Raw genomic sequence first — 20,575 nt, forward strand, 5'->3', positions numbered from 1 at the left:
CTGCTCCACTCTCTCTAGACCCATGACTATGTGGCTAAGCATAGCTCAAATGTTATCTATATGTAACACCCTAGGAAAGAGTTCACTGTTAACATAATAGTTTTCCCTATAGAAGCAGTGTTTGGTCACAGTTAAAGATAACGGGTGCTTTGGAACGTGAGCCATCCAATGTAAGCGGTGTGTTTTTCATGTTGTGTGCCGGACACCGGTGTGAGCTGGGTCTTTTGCTCAGTGGAATATGAAGGAAGAAGACGCCGGAGAGAAGAGGTTGTAGGACTCGACCTGGAGCAGGATCATGATTTGATGAAGCCTGGGGAGATCGAAGGAGGTACGGCGAAGGGGAAACTGTGAGCTCCAACTTGTGCACATTAGACTGTTTCATTAAAATGGGCCCTTTTCTTTTTTTTGCTTTTTCTTTACTAACCCTTTAGTCAAAATAAGAATTATAAAGCTAAATCATTTAATTGTATGCGGTGTATTCTCTGTTATTTCATGGTACTTATTTGTAACAGGGTAACAAATCACGCAACATCCACACAAACGAGGGGTTTTGGGTGGGCTTACACCTTGATCTCACACGATTGGCTGGGATGGAGACTGTCTTCCCGAGACTTACGCAGCCTATGGAACCAGAGTGTTTCATAGAAATTTGCTGATGATGGAACCATTGCTGGCAATATCTCAGATGGAGATGAGAGGGCGTACAGGAGTGAGATATACCAGTAAGTCGAGTGGTGTCACAGGTACAGCTTTGCACTCAACATCAGTTAGACCAAAGAGCTGGTTATGGACATCAGAAAGGGGAGGACTAATGATCACAAACTAATCCTCACAGAGGGATCAGAAGTGGAAAGGGTGAGCAATTTCAATTTCCTGGGTGCCATTAACTCTGAGGATCTAACTTGGTCCCAAAATATCAATGCTGTTATAAAGAAGGCAAGACAGCGGTTATATTTCATTAGGAGTTTGAGGAGATTTGGCTTGTCACCTAAAACACTTGAAAACTTCTACAGATGTACTGTGGAGAGCATTCTGACAGGCTGCATCACTGTCTGGTATGGGAGTGGTGGGGGGTGGGGTGTTACTGCACAGGATTGAAAGAAGCGAAAGAAAGTTGTAAAATTAGTCAACTCCATCTTGGGTACCAGCCTCCATAGTATCCAAGACATCTTCAAGGAATGGTGTTTAAGAGAGGCAGCGTCCATCATTAAGGACCCCCATCACCCAGGATATGCCCTCTTCGCATTGTTATCATCAGGAAGGAAGTACATATGCCTGAAGGCACACACTCAGTGATTCAGGAACAGCTTTTTCCCCTCAGCAATCCAATTCCTAAATGGACATTGAACCCATGAACACTACTTTTGTTATTTCTGTTTTTGCAATATTTTTAATTTAACCATTATACATATATATACTTACTGTAATTGATTCACTTATTTTTTTCCCCAAGGTTATCATGTATTGCATTGCACTGCTGCCGCTAAGTTAACAAATTTCATGACATTGCCGGAGATATTAAACCTGATCCTGATTCCAACAATACTCCAAGTGAGGCCTCACCAGTTCTTTATAAAGTCTCAATATTACTTCCTTGCTTTTATACTCTATTCCTCTTGAAATGAATGCTAACATCGTATTTGCCTTCCTCACCATAGGCACAACTTGCAAATTAACCTTCCGGGAATCCTGCACAAGGACACCCAAGTCCCTTTGTGCCTCAATGTTTTTGTATTTTCTTTCCATTTACAAAATAGTCAACCCTTTCATTTCTTCTACCAAAGTGTATGACTGTACACTTCCCTACACTGTATTCCATCTGCCATTTCTTTGCCGATTCTCCTAATCTCTCTACTTCCTCAAAACGACCTGCCCCTCCACCTATCTTTGTATCATCTGCAAACTTTGCAACAAAGCCATCAATTCCATGATCCAAGTCATAAACTTAGAACATAAAAAGAATCAGCTCCAACACAGACCGCTGCGGAACACCACTAGTCACCGGCAGCCAACCAGAAAAGGCTCCCTTTATTCTCACTCTTTGTCTCCTACCAATCAGCCGTAGCTTTATCCAAGCTAGAATCTTTCCTATAATAATTGTAGCTTGTTAAGGAGCCTCATGTGTAGCACCTTGTCAAAGGCATTCTAAAAATCCAAATACACAACATCAATGATTTTCCTTTGTCTATCCTTCTTCAAAGAATTCCTACAGATTTGTCAGGCAAGCTTTTTCCTTGAGGAAACTATGCTGACTATGGCCTATTTTATCATGTGCTTCCAAGTACCGTGAGACCTCATCCTTAATAATTGACTCTAACATCTTCTCAACCACAAAGGTCAAACTAACTGGTCTATAGTTTCCTTTCTTCTGCCTTGCTACCTTCTTGAAGCGTGGAGTAGCATCTGTAATTTTCTAGTCCTCTGGACCCACTCCAGAATCTAGTGATTCTTGAAAGATCATTACTAATGCCTCCATAATCTCTTCAGCTACCCCTGTCAGATCCCTGGGGTTACACCAACTGGTCCAGGTGACTTATCTATCTTCAGAGCTTTCAGTTTCCCAAGAAACTTCTCTCTAGTATTTGTAACTTTACACACTTCATGACCCCTGACACCTGGAACTTCCACAATACTGTTAGTGTCTTTCACAGTGAAGACTGATGCAAGATACTTATTCAGTTCGTCTGCCATTTCCTTGTCCCCCATTTCCAAAAGGGCTTGAATTGTAATCTTATAAATTTTATCAAGTAACATAATTTTGCTGCATCACAAATCTTCACAAAAGCTTATAACATTACGAAAGACATAAATATGCAGTAGGTATCTTTTTTCCATGGTCAAAATGCCTTGTACTAGAGAACATGCATTTAAGGTAAAATGGAGCAGGCTGAAAGGAGATATGCGGGCATTTTTATGTAGAGTAGTGTGTGCCTGGAATGTATTGCCAGGGGTGATGGTGGAGGCAGAAATGATAGACACAATGGAAAAGCTCTTGGATAAGCATATCAATATGCAGAGAATAAAGGGATATGGGCCATGCATAGGCAGAAAGGATTACATATCATGGGCTGAAAGGCCTGCTTCTGAGCTATACCGTTGTAAAGCCTAGATAAAGTGAAAGTGGAGAATATGTTTCCCATAGTGGAGAAGTATAGGACCAGAGGGCACAGCCGAAGAACAGAGGGACATCAATTTAGGACAGAGGCGAAGAGGAATTTCTTCAGTCAGTGGGCAGTGAATAGGTGCAATTCAATGCCATAGATGGCTGTGGAGGCAAAGTCATTGGATATGTTTAAAACAGAGGTTGATAGGTCCTTGATTAGTCAGGATGTCAAAGGTTACCATGAAACAATGGGAGAATAGGGTTGAGAGGGACGATAAATCAACTATGATGCAATGGCAGAACAGACTCAATGAGCTGAATGGTCTAATTCTGCTCCTCTCTCTTACGTTCTGTGTAAAAGCTCCCAACACCTTACAAATGAACCATCCACCACAATTTACAATAAAAGCATGTAAATATTGAATTAAGTTTTATACAAAAATGTTCTTCTTCACAAAAGCAGATCCTTTAAGGACCATACCAAGTTAAAAAGATACATTTGGCTCATAGTAATGAAAAGGTGAATGCCAAATCTTGTCTTGGGACAGAAGTTCTGCCAATATGATGTAAAACCATCATTTCTGCATTAAAATTAGAGACAGTATCATTCTTATTAATATAAACGACCTTTTCTTCAGTGGTATTTTAAATGAACTACCATGTACTTAAATGAGCATAAAGAAAATACTGACCAAAGAAAGCATTACCTAATTGAAAAATCCCGTTTCCCTTCAGGGTCATGTCAAAACTGCCAGCAAGTTGGACTGGATCCATGGACAATCTCTGAAACTGCTCAGGGGTCTGTACACATGCAGCAGGATTGTTAGGAATTTTATCTTCAAATGTCAGGTGATTCTTAACATCATTCTGCACTGTGCCTTCTTTCATTTCTTTCTTAATGGGCTCTAACTGAGCCACAGATAAAGCTAATTCTGAACTGCCAACTGAACCTTTTGCTATAATATTCTTATTAATTTCTGTCCTTTCATTGTTACGTCTTGCAGGTTTAGAAGAGATGATGGGAATGAGTGGCATTACTTCATTGCCTGGAAGCCCTGTCTTCCCGTCAATTATGTCAGAAAGAGTTTGGAAGTCTTGCCTTCCTGTGCTTGATGTGAGTAACTTCAAGTTGTCCATCACTGAATTACTCTGCATTGCTGTCACCGGTGCCACCTGTCTGTTTGGCTGAGGAGATAAAAAGCTCTCCATGGGCTGGTAATGGTTTTGTTGTGGACTTGAACATGTTCTATCTGTGGTCTCTGAAGTTTGCTGGCCCATGAAGTGAGTGGCAGTGTGATATAATCCCACTGACAGGTTTTTGCTAACAGTTGCGTTGGTTTGACCTGATGAATTTCTTTCCTGGCAACAGAAAAAAAACACAAATATTACCTTGTAAATAATACAGTTTTGTTTCATTTAACTGAGGAAAATATTCAGTAAGTAACTAATATAAAATTCTTCACAAAGAAATATTTTGTCATAAGTATCTCTATTCAATGCAATTAATTCATTGTTCAATTTTAATTTTTTTTTTGCAGCCCAATAGATTTTTCAGTGTGGTTCTAAAATAGTCTCAAACTACATTTGTACAGACACATTAGTTTTCCACCAAACATGTTAAGTTCCTTGCAATTAAATATGTAGACGGTAGATGTCTCCATTTGTGCAATAAATTCTACATTCAATGCTTCATTCCTGTCAGTGTCATTTATATAGAAGTAATACAAAATACAATAGAAATTATATTTTTATTACATACTACTTAAATTTTAATAACTATTTCCCTTGGTGAAACAAATTTCTCTTTTATGAGCTATATACTATCTTCATGCAAATATTTTGATTAAAATAGGAATTTGTGGGAAATATCTATAACTAAATAAACTTTTAAATAATTTATCATTTACTCAGCCTAAATCTCTACCTTTTTAATACTCAGGTAGGTACATTTGCATCTTTGCATTCATGCCAGTACTTTTTGATATCAATAAACAAATAAAAATGTTTACAAGCATTCAGAACATGTTAGAAATTGTCTGAGAAATATCTACTTTTCAAAAGGATCATTAAAAAATCTATTCATATGCAGCGCATAAATTATAGAAATAAAACTTAGACCTTCAGTGACAAGATATTACACTGTACTATTTTCAGAGCATTAATTGAAAGAGTTTATATAATGACTAGAAATGGGAAAATTAGCTGTACTTCACATAACACAATATATTATGCAAATAAAAATATTCTTATATTAAATCTAATTATGAAATTATCTGTAACCCCATCAAGTGGTATGATTAGACACAACAGAGAGTAGTGGAATACAGAAAAGTACACCATTAAGTGACACCAGACTGGGCTGATGCAATTTAACCCGATTTTTCCATTTTCGTTTACATCATTATTTAACTTAGCCATGATATATTAAAACTGATGCTGAAACCCCCATGGCATTGCTCTGTCAGTCAGAGGATGCTATGTTTTGTTTGGATAGCACAATGCCAACATTAACAGTCTCATTTTAGTTACAACAGATCCAGAGATGTCCCAGGAGATACTCCAGATCCAATTACGCAGGGTTACTCTCCATTCTATTTTTACTTCCCATTTTCAACCCCTACTCTCGTTCTTTCCACTTTCACTCATTCAAAATTAGGTGCTGTGGTCTCAAGCAGAAGAATCTTCTGTTTTTTTTATTTTTGTCCTTTCCCTGATCCTTAACCTCTGTTGTTTCCCCATTCCCTATATCACATCACCATGAGATGACAGAGTAAGACCATTCAGCCCATTGAGCCTTCTCTACCATTCTATCATGTTGATTTATTTTTCCTCGTAACCCCATTTTCCTGCCTTCTCCCTGTAACTTTTGACACGCTTACTAATCAAACTCTGCTTGAAATATACCCAATGACTTGACCTCCATAGCCAAATGGTAATGAATATCTATGAAGAACTTCAGGACTACAGAAAAGTCAGCATTTTATGGCAATTTGCCAAATCTCTAAAAAATTTATTCAAATCTGTGAAAAAAACACTTCATTATACCTTTTTATGCACTTTTCTATAAAGGGTGCCAGATAATCCCAGAGTTCACCTGAGAAGCATATTTGAAGTTTAGATGAGACAAACAAAATAGGATGGGAAATGCTCTGAAATAAAGTATTACATAACCAGTGAGAAATGATATTGGCCCTGAGGAATAGGAAGAAGGATCAGCATGGATAAAGAAGACAGCTAACAACAGACAAAAGACGCCGGTTTATAGTGGTTTCGCAGCAAATTATTGTTGAGTGAATTAAAAATAAGAAAAAGGTAATAATGCTAATATAAAAATCATGGGGGACATTATTGTTCATATGGACTTAGTGTATCAGGTTGGCAAATAGAGTTCAAGAAGAAGTTAATCAAATTCATTGAGATAATTTTCTGGAACAACATCCCATGCAACCAACAATGAAATTTTGTAGACTGTATATTTTGTAATGTGAAAGGGTGAATTAATAATCTCTTCCCCTAGAGAAAAGTGATCACAATACAGATAAATGTTGTCAAAAGACAGACATCTCAGTCAGAATTTTGCTTCTTCAACTTAAATAAAACCAATTAGAGAGCCCCAAGGATAGGCTGAGTGAGCCAGGGCTTTTCTCTCTGGAGTGAAGGCGGATGAGAAGTGATTAATATAAGTGTATATTTAGATTATAAGAGGTATAGATAGAGTGGATAGCAAGGGACCTTGTTTCCCAGGGTGGAAGTGGTTAATATGAGGGGGCATAATTTTAAGGTGATTAGAGGAAACTATGGGGGGGGGGATATGAGAGATAAGTTTTCTAACACAGAAAGTGGTGGGTGCACAGAATGCTCTGCGAGGAGTGGTGGAAGTGGCATATACATTAGGAGTATTTCAGAAACTCTTAGATGGTCAATAGATGATAGAAAAATAAAGGACTGTGTAGGAGGAAAGGGGAAGATAGATTTTAGAGTAGGTTAAAAGGTCAGCACAGCATAATGGGCTGAAGGGCCTGTACTGGCCTGTAGTATTCTAAGAAAGATACGTTGGCCAGAGTTATTAAGACAATAAAAAGAACTTAAAGAAATACAATCAGGACACTGAGAAAGATTACCCATTCGGAGCTAATTTTAGAGGCAAAAGGTATGATCAGAGCAAAAGTCGCCCTATAAGAAGTGTGGTAAGTCTTAAGATTTGGACAGCTTCAGGAGACAGCAACTAGTTCATTATTCCAGTTTCTTCTCTCCCTGTAAGCTTACATAACTATCTTTAAACCTTCAGACAGAGTTCCAAAATAGATGGAATTTTGAAAGATCATCAGTAAAATATTCCTGTAGCCACCTTTTAAAGCATCCAAAGTGTTGGCCATCAGATCCAAGAGACTGATAAAGCAAGACATGATAGACTGGGAGTAAATTAGCAAGAATTACATTAGAAAAGATTGTATGGACCTCTGTATTTATAAAAGAGCAGTATCAAAATTAACAATGGGCCCCACAGTGACAAATTATAATAGAGAGAAAAAAACTTGCTAAAAATCATTAAAAAAACATTTTCTACCAGCCTTCATTGCAGAAAATGCCATCCATGTTGCGGGGAGTGTTCAGGAAACACAGGTTTATGACAATGAAGATCTAAATAGAAGTTCCTGGAGAAATTAATATAGCTAAAACCATTGGGATCTGATGGCCTACTCTCTCTCTGTTTACAAAATGTATTGATTATCAATTCAAAATTCTCTAGATTTTGGAACAGTCCCTGCAAATTTAAAGGTAACATGGTCATTTAAGAATATAGGGAGAGAAGGTAATCAGGACAAGGTTAGGCCACTTGGTCCATCCAGTCTGCTCTGCGATTCAGTCATGTCTAATTTACTTTCCCTCTCAACAACAGTCTCCTGCCTTCTCTCCATAACATTTAACACTCACTAATCAAGAATGTATCAACTTCCACTTTAAACATTCCCAGTTACTTGGTCTCCACGACCATCTGTGACAGTGAATTCCACAGTGATGTCCTTCTATCTTGAGGCTGTGTCATCTGGTCCTAAACTCTCCGACTATTGAAACATCCTCTGCATATCCACTGTCTCTAGGCCTTCCAATATTTGGTATGTTTCAATGAGACCCACCCTCTAAATTCTAGCGAGTACAGGCCCAGAGCCATCAAACACTCCTCATACATTAACCCTTTCATTCCTGAGATCATTCTCGTAAATCTCCTCTGCACCCTCTCCAATGCCAGCACATCCTTTCCTAGATATGGGGCCCAAAACAACTCAATACTCCAAATGCAGTCTGACCCATACCTTATAAAGCCTCTTATATCCTTGCTTTTATATCCTAGTCTCCGTGAAATGAATACTAACATTGCATTTGCCTTCCTTACTACCAACTCAACCTGCAAATTAACCTTTAGGGAATCCTGCACTAGGAATCCCAAGTCCATTTGTGGCTCCAATATCTGAATTCATTCTCATTTAGAAAATAGTCCATGCCTTTATTCCTTCTATCAAAGTGCATGGCCGTACACTTCCTTACATTGTGTTCAATCAAAAAATAATTGGGAATGAAGGATTAGTTGGCTATGAATATGACCTGGCCTCCATAGCTGTCTGTGGCAATGAATGCCACAGATTCAGCACCCTTTAGCAAAGAAATTTCTTCTCATCTCTGTTCTACAAGGAAGTCCTTCAATTCTGAGGCTCTACCCTCTGGTCCTAAACTTTCCCACTGTTGGAAACATCTTTTCTATGCTGACTTACTTGAGCCTTTCAATATTTGAAAGGGCTCAATGAGATCCCCCACTCATTCTTCTAAACTTAGTGAATACAGGCCCAGAACTATCAAATGCTGCTCATACTTTAATCCTTTCATTCCTGAAATCATTCTTGTGAACTCCACTGGACCCTCTCCAATGCCAGCATATCTTTTCTTAGGTAAGAGGCCCAAAGCTGCTCACAATACCGCTGAAGTAGTCTGACCAAATCTTTAGAAAGCCTCAGCATTACATCCTTGCTTTTATATTCTAGTCCTCTCAAAACGAATGCTGAAGTGCATTTGTCTTCCATTGTCTCAATTTGCAAGTTAACCTTTAGGAAATCCTGCACGAGGACTCCCAAGTCCCTTTGCACCTTAGATTTCTGAATTTCTCCCACTTAAAAAATAATACTGTATATGCCTTTATTTCTCCTAACAAAGTGCATGACTGTACACTTCCCTACACTAAATTCCATCTGCCACTTCCTTGCGCATTCTCCTAATCTGTCTAAATCCTTCTGCAGACTCAGTGCTTCCTCACAAAGCACAAAGCGTCCTGCCAATCATCCAACTTCTGATCCATGCTAGTATCTTTCCTGTAATATCATGGGCTCTCATCTTGTTAAGCAACCTTATGTGCGGCACATTGTCAAAAGTCTTCTAAAAATCCAAATAAACAACATCCACTGACAACAGGAATTCTGCAGATGCTGGAAATTCAAGCAACACACATAAAAGTTGCTGGTGAACACAGCAGGCCAGGCAGCATCTCTAGGAAGAGGTGCAGTCGACGTTTCAGGCCGAGACCCTTCTTCCTAGAGATGCTGCCCGAACATCCACTGACTCTCCTTTGTCTACCCTGTCTGTTATTTCCTCAAGAATTCCAACAGATTTGGCAGGCAAGATTCCCCCTTAAGGAAACCATGCTGACTTGAGCCTTTTTTATGATGTGTCTCCAAGTACCCTGAAACCCTATCTTTAATAATGGACTCCAACATCTTACCAACCACAGAAGTCAGGATAACTGGCTTGTAATTTTGGGGTAGAACTGGATGTTACACATGGACTCAGCAGTAACCTAGCAGGAGTCATGAAGTCATACAATATAGAAATGGGCCACTTAGCCCACCAAATCCACACCGACCAGTGGGCACCGACCCATATAAATCTCATTGTCCAGCACTTGACCCTTTGCTTCAATGCCCAGGAGATCAAGTGCTCTTCCAGACACCACTTATGCTGAGTCACAGAGCCATGTACTGATATGATTATATCAGGCTAGAAGGCTGCAGCTCATGTATGTGTAAAAGAGGAAGAACTTGCCTATTATGAGAGATGCCGGGTCTCTGAGTGCCTATTCAAGATGGCAAAATACTATAATGATCAAAGGACGTACCATATTCCTTGGGACCAAAGTAACTGAAGAATGTTAACTGGCAGAAAAGATGTTTGACCTTGAATACTCAAGGTACAAAAAAAGGGCATTTATGGAGAGACCAGCACAGAGAAACAGTAGTTGATCATATTGCTACACGGCTTCAATTATCCAAGCTTATCCTGATCTCTGATGCTGTATGTAATCAGAATCAGAATCAGGTTTATTATTTCTGACATATGTCATAAAATTTGTTGCTTTATGGCAGCAGTGCAGTGCAATATATACAAGATAATATAAATTACAATAAGAATTATATAAAAAGATAAATAAGTAGTGCAAAAAGAGAGCAAAAATAGTGAGGGAGTGTTCATGGACTCTTTGTCTGTGCAGAAATCTGATGGCGGAGGGGAAGAAGCTTTTCCTAAAACACTGAGTATGTGTCTTCAGGCTTCTGTAATTGCTCTTTGATAGTAGTAATGAGAAGAGGTCATGTGGTGGTGGGGTCCTGGGAGAATGTATACTCCCTCTATGAGTGCTTGCCTTTTCACTGTAAGCTTTTCCTTTCTCCCACATCTTAAAAACTGGCCATTACAATTTACCCCCAAAGTAGACCAGTGGTAGGAAAAAGATGGGGGTTGGGGGGGGGGAAGCTGATAGATTTACAAAAGAGAATTTGATACTGGGAGAATAGAAGGGAAATAAACTGATGGGAATGCACGAGCACCTCCTCCCCAACTCAATTGGGCAAACGGCCTTGTAAGTATTAAGGAAATATGGAAGCAGTCCCATGGACATATGGTACAATAAGATAATGATGAGATCTAGAGAGGAACAGTGAACAGCTATCGATTGCACAGCTGAGATATAGGGGAAGGAGAAAATTAGCTACATTTTTAGACAAAGCCGAGACATATAAAAGTGCTTAAAAAAAAGCAATACTGATGATCAGAGGCAGTTTAGAATTCACCTAAGGAGGACAGAAAGGTTGATTAAGAGGCCAGCTATCAAGTTTAAGAATAGGCATGCAGGTAATATAAAAACTGAATGGAAAAAATCTTTCATAAACATTTGAAAAGATGAAAGGTCAGTGAAAACAAATCAGCACAACTCCTTTAATCCAACATGCTTGGGACTGTAGTGAAATCCAATATGCTTGGGACTGTGGTGATGTCAGACTGATAGATTTTCCAGATAATCAGATGTTATTTAATGAATACTTCAAACATTTTTAATTGCCTTATTTTTAAAGAATGTATACATCACTGGTGAGGTTGCATTTGGAGTACTGTGTACAGTTTTGGTCACCTTGGTATAGGAAAGATATGGGTAAACTAAAAGGAGTGAATAAAAGATTTAGCAGAATGTGCCAGGCCTAGAGGGCCTGAGTTGTAGGGAGAGGTTGGCCAGGGTAAGTCTTTATTCCTTGGAAATTAGATAAATGAGAGGCTACATGAGAGAAATCATTAAAATTATGATAAAGTGGATGGCAACCATCATTTTCCCAGGGTAGGGGAGATTACAACTAGGGGGCCTAGATTTGAGAGGGGAAAGATTTTAAAGCAACCTGAGAGGCAATTTCTTTCCACACTAAGAGTAGTGAGTACCTGGAATGACTGCCAGAGGATTTGTATCATTTAAGAAGTCCTTGAATAGATACTTCTAGGGGATAGTTTAGAGGGAATACCGCAAATTGGGATTAACTGGATGGGCACTGTGGTTAGCAATCCTACAAACTTAAGAAAATTTTGATACTTTCTTAGGATACAAGGTGAATGACGAACGCTCAATGATATGAATATTGAAGAAGCCTTTTGTGAAAGGACAAAATGCTAGTAACCATTTACAAATTGCTGTATTAGTTGCAGTGACGTTTAGAATTGCAGCTTTTGTGAGTTTAAAGATATACAAGATTTTCAACATCAAAACCCAAAAGAAAAATCAACACACAAAGTATGTTCACAGAAAACATAATACATTTTATTTGTTTTTCAGAAATTATTGAAAAAAGGAATGAAACTAAATGAACACTGTTAAACACAGAAAGCTTACATGCATCAGATCTGGCTCAAAACCTGTGCAATTAAGCTTGTGTAAAAATAAATTTGTTCTTCTTAAATCCTGCACCTAGCACTGTTGTGATAACATTCTCCTGGAATGGACTGACATAGGTCAATCACAGGATGCACAAAGATCAACAATCATGAGGTGACATTTGTTGTTTTCTTCCAGATTTTGACAATGAAAGTCCTGTTCTATGATGCTGAGGTGACTGTGCAAGTTGTCATTATGCCATCACCAATGGAACACAAGTCCATATCCGAGCTTAAAAGCAAACCATTCTTTTTACTTATTTTAATCAAGGAAAAAATGTTTCCACTTATTCATGAATCCAGGAAAGTCTGGGAGTTTATTAGAGCAACATAGGAAAAGGCTATTTCCCCATTATAGACCATGTTAGCTCTCCACAAAAGCAATGTAACCAGTCCTTCTTCCCTGACTTTCCTTGCAGTCTTGCAATAAAAAAGTAACGTCTAATATTAAAGATTATGTGTTGAATTTCAATTGTAAAGCCAATCCAAGATGTTAATTCGAGTATTTTTTCTGTATACATGTCAGGAAAAGAACTAAATTAAGAATATTTTTCCCATAATAAAATAACTAAAACAAAAAGCATAAAAACAAACTTGAAAATAAAATGCCAAATTTTAAAACTTCATTTAGTGAAGAAGGTGCATGGAAGACACAAAAACATTATGAATAATTAGCAAGTATATTACAAAAATTTGTCCAATATTTTAAATTACAATATTAACTACTCTTCCTGTAAAAAAAACATTGAAAATACTTTTGAACATTTTCAAACTAATTTCAAAGGATAATTCCTTTAGCTGGTAGTGATATTTCCAACTCTACAAAAAACTAACATGCATTTCCCAGTGAGAACCTCACAGTAGACAATATGTTTCCGAGAATTTAATAACCGTGGAATAGAGATCAAGTTTTCTTTCTATTCCCATTGAAAAGATATTTTCTACAAATCCAGCTTTGTAATTAGTGTGGTTATAGTAACGATCAGTGGTGTTTTTTTATATATATACTGTATTCTCATCTCTTCTTTCCTGAAGGCACTACGAAGCTCATTGGATTGTTTTTCATACACTCTTACTAGCTTCTAATATCTCACCCAAGTGGTCATTATTCATGCATCATTCTAGGCAGTGAGTGCCAGCAGGCTATCCAATTATGGAGCACAATGCAGCTAAGGCTGAGCCTGATCTTTCCCCACTCCGCACTAACAGATGTGCTCATCCAGTAGAGGTAAGCCTGTAGCAATCAGCAATGGAAGAACTGGAAGACTTGCCCTCCCTAAACACAACTGAGAAAGCAATTTTCAGAACCCTTACTCTGAACAAAAGATAAAGCTGCATTGATGGTATGCTCCACCCTCATTATAGGAAGCCTTGGGAGCCAAGGATTTTGCATGCTCTAATGAGTTGTGAGCTATAGTGAACAAACCATAAGCATAACTTGCAATGAAATACAACACAAAAGAAACATGACTCAAGGTCAGGCAGTCTGAAGCAGAGTCCCAGAACTTAGAGAATTATAACGAGATGAGGACATACAGTATACTGTTACAAAATAAAATATATATTTCACAGATAATCTTGTTAAAAGTGTAGATTAGTATATAATGTTTTGCCAGCAAATAAAGACATGAGTCATTTAACGTGTTGATTAATTTCATAACTCATATGGCTTATTAAATCTTATTTCTGGAATTTATGAATGATACTCAGTATTTACACTTGGAGATTGGAGGTTTCGATATCTTCAGCAGGATAACTTATCAAACAAATAATGCATCAAGGTTATTCACTTTCTTTGAAATTAAACACAGTCTTTGATTCAGGTATTAAACAAACATACAAAAAATTATTTTAACCTACTGCCACCAACAAGGATGGGCTCATTACATTTTGAGGTAGAATCTTGCCATTTCAATCCTAGCAGTTTTCCGGACTGTCTAAGGTATTTTGTGTCAAGACTTATCAAAAAAAGGTACAATATCATTAATACGCAAGCAATTTCAAATCACAGAAACTGAAATTTGCAAGTTTGTAAAAACTTCTGCTGTTTTCATAGTGACCTGTTTAGTTGTAATATACGAATTCCTAATGTCTACAATGGAGATGAATTTATTTCTTAACACGATACCCACTTATCTTGGCATGAAACTATCAAAGAACAGTTGCTCATGGTCCTTACTATCTTCTTTTACATTCTCTTTGCTCTACAGATGCTGCAATTCTGCAAAATGGATATCGGTAGAGCAGAAAGAGTACACAAGAGAGAACTAAATGCAAAGTTTATTGGTAAACTCGGCACTGGAGGACAGTAAGAAAATTAGCAGCACATGGTGAATCAGGAGTTCAACTTAGCTGACCACCTTCTCTAGCAACTTGAGAAAATGCCCTCAGAATTCTAAGATTTGTGTCAATAATGCCTCCCAGTCACATCAAACTATGATGCATTTCTTACGAAAGTTTTTAACTCCATTACTTCTGCGCACTCCTCTCTAGATGGCTTTGGCAAAAGTAGCTACATACCTTCTGGTCTTATATAATAGACAAGATATTTCTGACTGATGACTTTGGACATTTGCAATTTGGTTGGTATAAGGGCAGACAGGAAGAGTTGACATTATGACCAATGGTTGTGGAGTGGCAAAGGAGCAAATCCAGTTTGTCCAGTTCCCGTGGTGCCTCTGCCACAACCACAAGGCTAAGGTTTCTCTAAAACTGATTTAAGAGTGAGCAGGCTAAAAAGGTGGGACTATTTACAAACTCCAAAACATTCACTCCACAAGTATATCCAAGTTTGACATATGGAGCCCAGAGCTTGTGTTGAAGCTTTTAATTAGCTCCAAATTGCTGCAACGTCTTGTGCAATAAGAAACTTGCGATGTGCATGGAGGTAGTCACACACTCTCTCAGGTAGACTGCAGAATATTGATGCCATGTAAAGTAACACCACAGCAGCTGGCAAGTGAACTCTCCATTCTTTCAATCATTGCATTGACACACCCTGACAGATTTTTCAATCCAGCTATAACTGCATTCAAAAGGTGCAGTGGACCCCCCCTTTAATGCTTTCTATCCTCTTCCCAATACTGAGAGAAGACCTTGTCCTCCACAACTTTTCATCTGAGTTGTTTCTATTACTATAATCTAGTACTCCTCATTTATGCTGGGTATCCACGGTTATTAGGTGTGCATAAGGCCCACCACATGACCTCACAGTTTTAAAGCCTTAAGCTCCTTGCCCCAAACCCACCCATTACCTTCCTCTGAAACAGAGTGGCTAAGAGAGAAGTAATGAATATGTGTGTTGCAAGGACAGGATTCAGAACCTCTTCAGCCTCTGCCATGGAGCTGTGATCTTTAGCAGGTAATAGATAAGAATCTTTTAAATGGTCCACTACCTATTTAGTTGGGTTTTCATGTAAAATCATGACCCTGGCTTACTATCTAAATGAACTGCAAGTATCTACAATACCTGTGCAGGAGCTTTATATGATGGAGTACTTGACAGAGCGATATCTGGAAAACTGTCCTTCTCATAATGGAGTTTTTTTTAGGCTGCAGCAGTAGAGAAGAATCAACTGTACTGACAAAGGGAACAGAGCCAAGATAACGCAAACACGAGGAAATCTGCAGATGCTGGAAATTCAAGCAACACACACAAAATGCTGGTGGAACACAGCAGGCCAGACAGCATCCATAGGAAGAAGCACAGTCGACGTTTCAGGCCGAGACCCTTTGTCAGGACTAACTGAAAGAAGAGATAGTAAGAGATTTGAAAGTGGGAGGGGGAGGGTGAGATCCAAAATGATAGGAGAAGACAGGAGGGGGACGAATAGAGCTAAGAGCTGGAAAGCTGATTGGCAAAAGGGATACAAGGCTGGAGAACGGAGAGGATCATGGGACGGGAGGCCTAGGGAGAAAGAAAGGGGGAGGGGAGCGCCAGAGGAAGGCAAGGAGTCATTGTGAGAGAGGGAGAGATAGAAAAAAGAGAGAGAGAGAGGGAAAAAAGGAAAAAAATAATAAATAAACAAATAAATAAATAAAGGATGGGGTAAGAATGGGAGGAGGGGCATTAACGGAAGTTAGAAAAGTCAATGTTCATGCCATCAGGTTGGAGGCTACTCAGACGAAATATAAGGTGTTGTTCCTCCAACCTGAGTGTGGCTTCATCTTGACAGTAGAGGAGGCCATGGATAGACATATCAGAATGGGAATGGGACGTGGAATTAAAATGTGTGGCCACTGGGAGATCCTGCTTTCTCTGGCGGACAGAGCCAAGATAATATTGACAAACTGCTCAGATACAATCTTAAGCACACAGCCTAATGTCATGAGGCTTCTGAGTATTTACTGGCATGAACAAGGCTCATATATGGGAAAACCTAAAAGATGACCTCATCTTGGTATCCATAATGTCCATGGTTATGTCTAGCCATGAATTTCCAGAGTTCTGAGAGGGTAAGAATTATAATATTAATCATTCCAGTCCCAATCTTACATCCCTCCCTCATATTCTGTGCTTTCTTTGACCTTCAGAAAGAAATGGTGAAAAAGAATAACTGTTTCTGGAGTTGATGTTGGAAAACTACATCTGCATGAAGTGCATCCAGCTGCAGCTTCTTGAAGAACGTGTTAGGAATATGGAGCAACAGCTGGATGACCTTCGGCTCGTACGGGAGAGTTAGGAGATAATCAATCAGAGTTACAGGGAAATAGTCACCCTTAAGTTGCAGGAGGCAAGTAGCTGGGTAACTGTCAGGAGAAATGGAAATGTAAATAGGCAGTTAGCCCAGAGTACCCCAAGGGAGCGGTAATTAACAGGGGACTCAAGTAGTCAGGGGAACAGACAGGAGATTCTGTGGACATGAGCAGAACATCCGAATGGAATTTTGCCAGGTCCAGGTACATCTCAGATCGCGTCCACAGCATTTTGGAGAGGGAGGGAGAGCAGTCATATGTCTTGGTACATATTGGTACCAATGACGTAGGAAGGAAAAGCAAAGAGGTCCAGAAAAAAGAATTGAGAGAGCTAGGCAGAAAACTGAGAAGCAAGACCTCCAGGGTGGTTATCTCTGGACCATTGCCCGTGGCACGTGCCAGTTAGGGTAGAAACAGGATGATTTGACAGAAAAATACGTGGCTGAGAAACTGGTGCAGGGAGCAGGGCTTCAGGTTCTTGGATCACTGGGATCTCATCGGGGAGAGGGTATGACCTGTACAAAAGTGTCGGGTTGTACCTGAACCTGGGCAGGACGAATATTCTCGCGGGCAGGTTTGTTAGAGCTATGGGAAGGGTTTAAACTAATTTGGCAGGGGGGTGGGAACTGAGGTGAAGGGGCTCAGGATAGGATGGATGGTAAAAAAGCAAAAAATAGCAAGCAGTCAGATTGTCAGGAAGGGCAGGCAGACGACAGGGCAAAATTGCAGTCATCATGGTGAGTATCAGTGCATTAGGGATACAGAATCAAAAAGTGTAGCAAATATAGTACTCAAGGTGTTATTTCTCAACGCACAGAGTATAACAAGTAAGGTGTATAATCTTGTTGCATAATTTCAGATTGTCAGGTATGATGTTGTGGATGGTTGTAGTTGGGAGCTCAATGCCCAAGGTTACACACTGCATTGGAGAAAGAGGAAGGTAGGCGAAGGGGGTGGCGTGGTTTTACTGGTAAAGGATGGCATCAAATCAGTAGAAAGATGTGACAGGATCAAAAGATGTTGAATCCATGTGGGCTGAGTTAAGAAACTGCAAGGCAAAAGGTACCTTGATGTCAGTTATATACAGGCCTCCCAACAGTAGCTGGGATGTGGACTACAGATTACAATGGGAAATAGAAAAGGCGTGACAAAAGGGCAATGTCATAGGGGATTCCAACATGTAGATTGATCGGGAAAATCAGGTTGGTAATGGATCTCAAGAAAGTGAGTTTGTTGAATGCCTACAAGATGGCTTTTTAGAGCAGTTTGTAGCTGAACCTACTAGGGGATCAGCAGAACTCGATTGTGTATTATGTATGAACCAGAAGTGATTAGGGAGTTTAAGGTAAAAGAACCCTTAGGAGACAGTGATCACAATATGAGTGACTTCAACTTGAAATTTGATAGGGAAAAAGTAAAGTCTGATATAGCAGTATTTCAGTAGAGTAAAGAAAATTACAGTGGTATGGGAGAGGAGTTGGCCAAAATAAATTGGAAGGAGATGCTGTCAGGGATGACAGCAGAGCAGCAATGGCATGAGTTTCTGAGAAAAATGGGTAAGTTGCAGGATAGATGTATTCCAAAAACAAAGAAATACTCAAATGGCAAAATAGTACAACCATGGCTGACAAGGGAAGTCAAAGCTAATGTAAAACCAAAAGAGACGGCATACAAATAAGCAAAAATTAGCAGGAAGATAAAGGATTGGGAAGCTTTTAAAACCCTACAGAGAGCAACAAAAAGAATCATTAGGAGGGAAAAGATGAAATATAAAAGCAATTTAGCAAACAATATTAAAGTGGATAGTAAAAGCTTTTTCAAGTATGTAAAAAAAAAGAGAAATGTGTGTGTACATAGGACCGCTAGAGAATGAGGCCGGAGAAATAATAACAGGGGACAAGGAGATTGCAAATGAGCTAAATGAGTATCTTGCATCAGTCCTCACTGTGGAAGACACTTAGCAGAGTGTCAGATGTTGAAGGGTGTGAGGGAAGAGAAGTGAGTACAGTTACTATTACAAGGGAGAAAGAGCTCAAAAAGCTAAACGACCTAAGGGTACAAAAGTCACCTGGACCAGATGAAGTGCACCCTAGGGTTCTGAAAGAGGTAGTAGTAGAGATTGTGGGGCATTAGTAATGATCTTTCAAAAATCATTGGACTCTGGAGGTGGAGCGGAGCAATGATATGGCTAAACGGCAACTCCTTTGCTTGCATCTTCGGAAACAGCTCTATTTTCATCTTTAATATCTTTATTTTTCCCTTTCAGGATTCTTTTGAAGACCCTGACTTGGAGTTACACGCTGACTTCGGTTCTTTGCGGGAATGGGACCGCTCTTGGGGTTTTATAACCGACCGTTGTCGTTCGACACGCCAAGGGCTCAGCCTAAGAGACCAGTTCGGATTTGGAAGCCTAGGATCTGGGGGCTCTGCAGACGGGCGGATTGAGGGTCGGTGTCATGGCAGGAGAGTGTGCCATCGGGAGAGTCGAAATATCTATGGCTGTGTTCCCGGAGACCCGAGATCTTTGAGATCTTTGGGCACAGAGCTTGAAAGAAGCAACGCAACAAATTTTTAACATCATAAACCAGTGAGTTGTTTGTTATGTCTCCCCACTTGCTGGGAAAACAGTGATACCTCCTTCTCCCTTATTAGGGGGAGAGAGGGGGAGGGGGGTGAGAGGGGGGTGAGAGGGAGAGAGAGGGGGAGAAGAGGGGGAGAAGAGGGGGAGAAGAGGGGGAGAAGAGGGGAGAGGAGGGGAGAGGAGGGGAGAGGAGGGGAGAGGAGGGGGAGAGGGGGAGAGGGGGGAGAGGGGGGAGAGGGGAGGGGGGGAGGGGGGAGGGGGGGAGGGGGGAGGGGGAGGGGGGAGGGGGAGGGGGAGGGGGAGGGGGAGGGGGAGGGGGAGGGGGGAGGGGGGAGGGGGGAGGGGGGAGGGGGGAGGGGGGAGGGGGGAGGGGGAGGGGAGAGGGGAGAGGGGAGAGGGGAGAGGGGGAAGGGGAGAGGGGGAAGGGGAGAGGGGGAAGGGGAGAGGGGAGAGGGGAGAGGGGGAAGGGGAGAGGGGGAAGGGGAGAGGGGGAGGGAAGAGGGGGAGGGGAGAGGGGGAGGGGAGAGGGGGAGGGGAGAGGGGGAGGGGAGAGGGGGGAGGGGGGAAGAGAGAGAGAGAGAGCGCGAGCGCGCACGCGCCTGTGGTATGTCGTAGACCCGATGAAACACAAAGTCTTTGGGGTAACTGCAAGTCTGTGTCTTTGCTATTGCTTTGCTCATGCTTAAGTGCTCGGTAGTGGGTGCTGATGCTTTTTTTTTGCTGGTGGGGGAGGAGGGGATTGTTGCTTGCTGCCACTTACGTGCCGAAGGGAGGGCAGCTGGAGGGGGACCTTGGGGTTCTAACATTTAACTGTTGTTCATTCTTTGGGACACTCCTCTGTTTTCGTAGATGGTTGCAAAGAAAAAGCATTTCAAGATGTATTTTGTACACATTTCTCTGGCATTAAATTGGACCTTTGAACCATTGAACTCTGGCATGGTGCCAGAGGACTGGAAAATTAC

General features: G+C 40.4%; 1 protein-coding gene across 3 annotated transcripts in view; it reads right to left on the bottom strand.

Moving 5' to 3' along the window:
* kiz (kizuna centrosomal protein) overlaps positions 1–20,575 on the bottom strand; it is a 207,746-nt gene that overhangs the window by 100,095 nt on the left and 87,076 nt on the right. For 2 of the 3 annotated variants that reach the window (XM_072265561.1, XM_072265564.1), the window contains exon 5: positions 3,796–4,462. In XM_072265561.1, the coding sequence (XP_072121662.1) occupies positions 3,796–4,462 (667 nt within the window). The remainder of the gene's footprint in view (positions 1–3,795; positions 4,463–20,575) is intronic. The other variant, XM_072265562.1, reaches the window with a different exon arrangement.

Source organism: Mobula birostris, chromosome 8 (genome assembly GCF_030028105.1).
Source record: "Mobula birostris isolate sMobBir1 chromosome 8, sMobBir1.hap1, whole genome shotgun sequence".
Classification (NCBI taxonomy): domain Eukaryota; kingdom Metazoa; phylum Chordata; class Chondrichthyes; order Myliobatiformes; family Myliobatidae; genus Mobula; species Mobula birostris.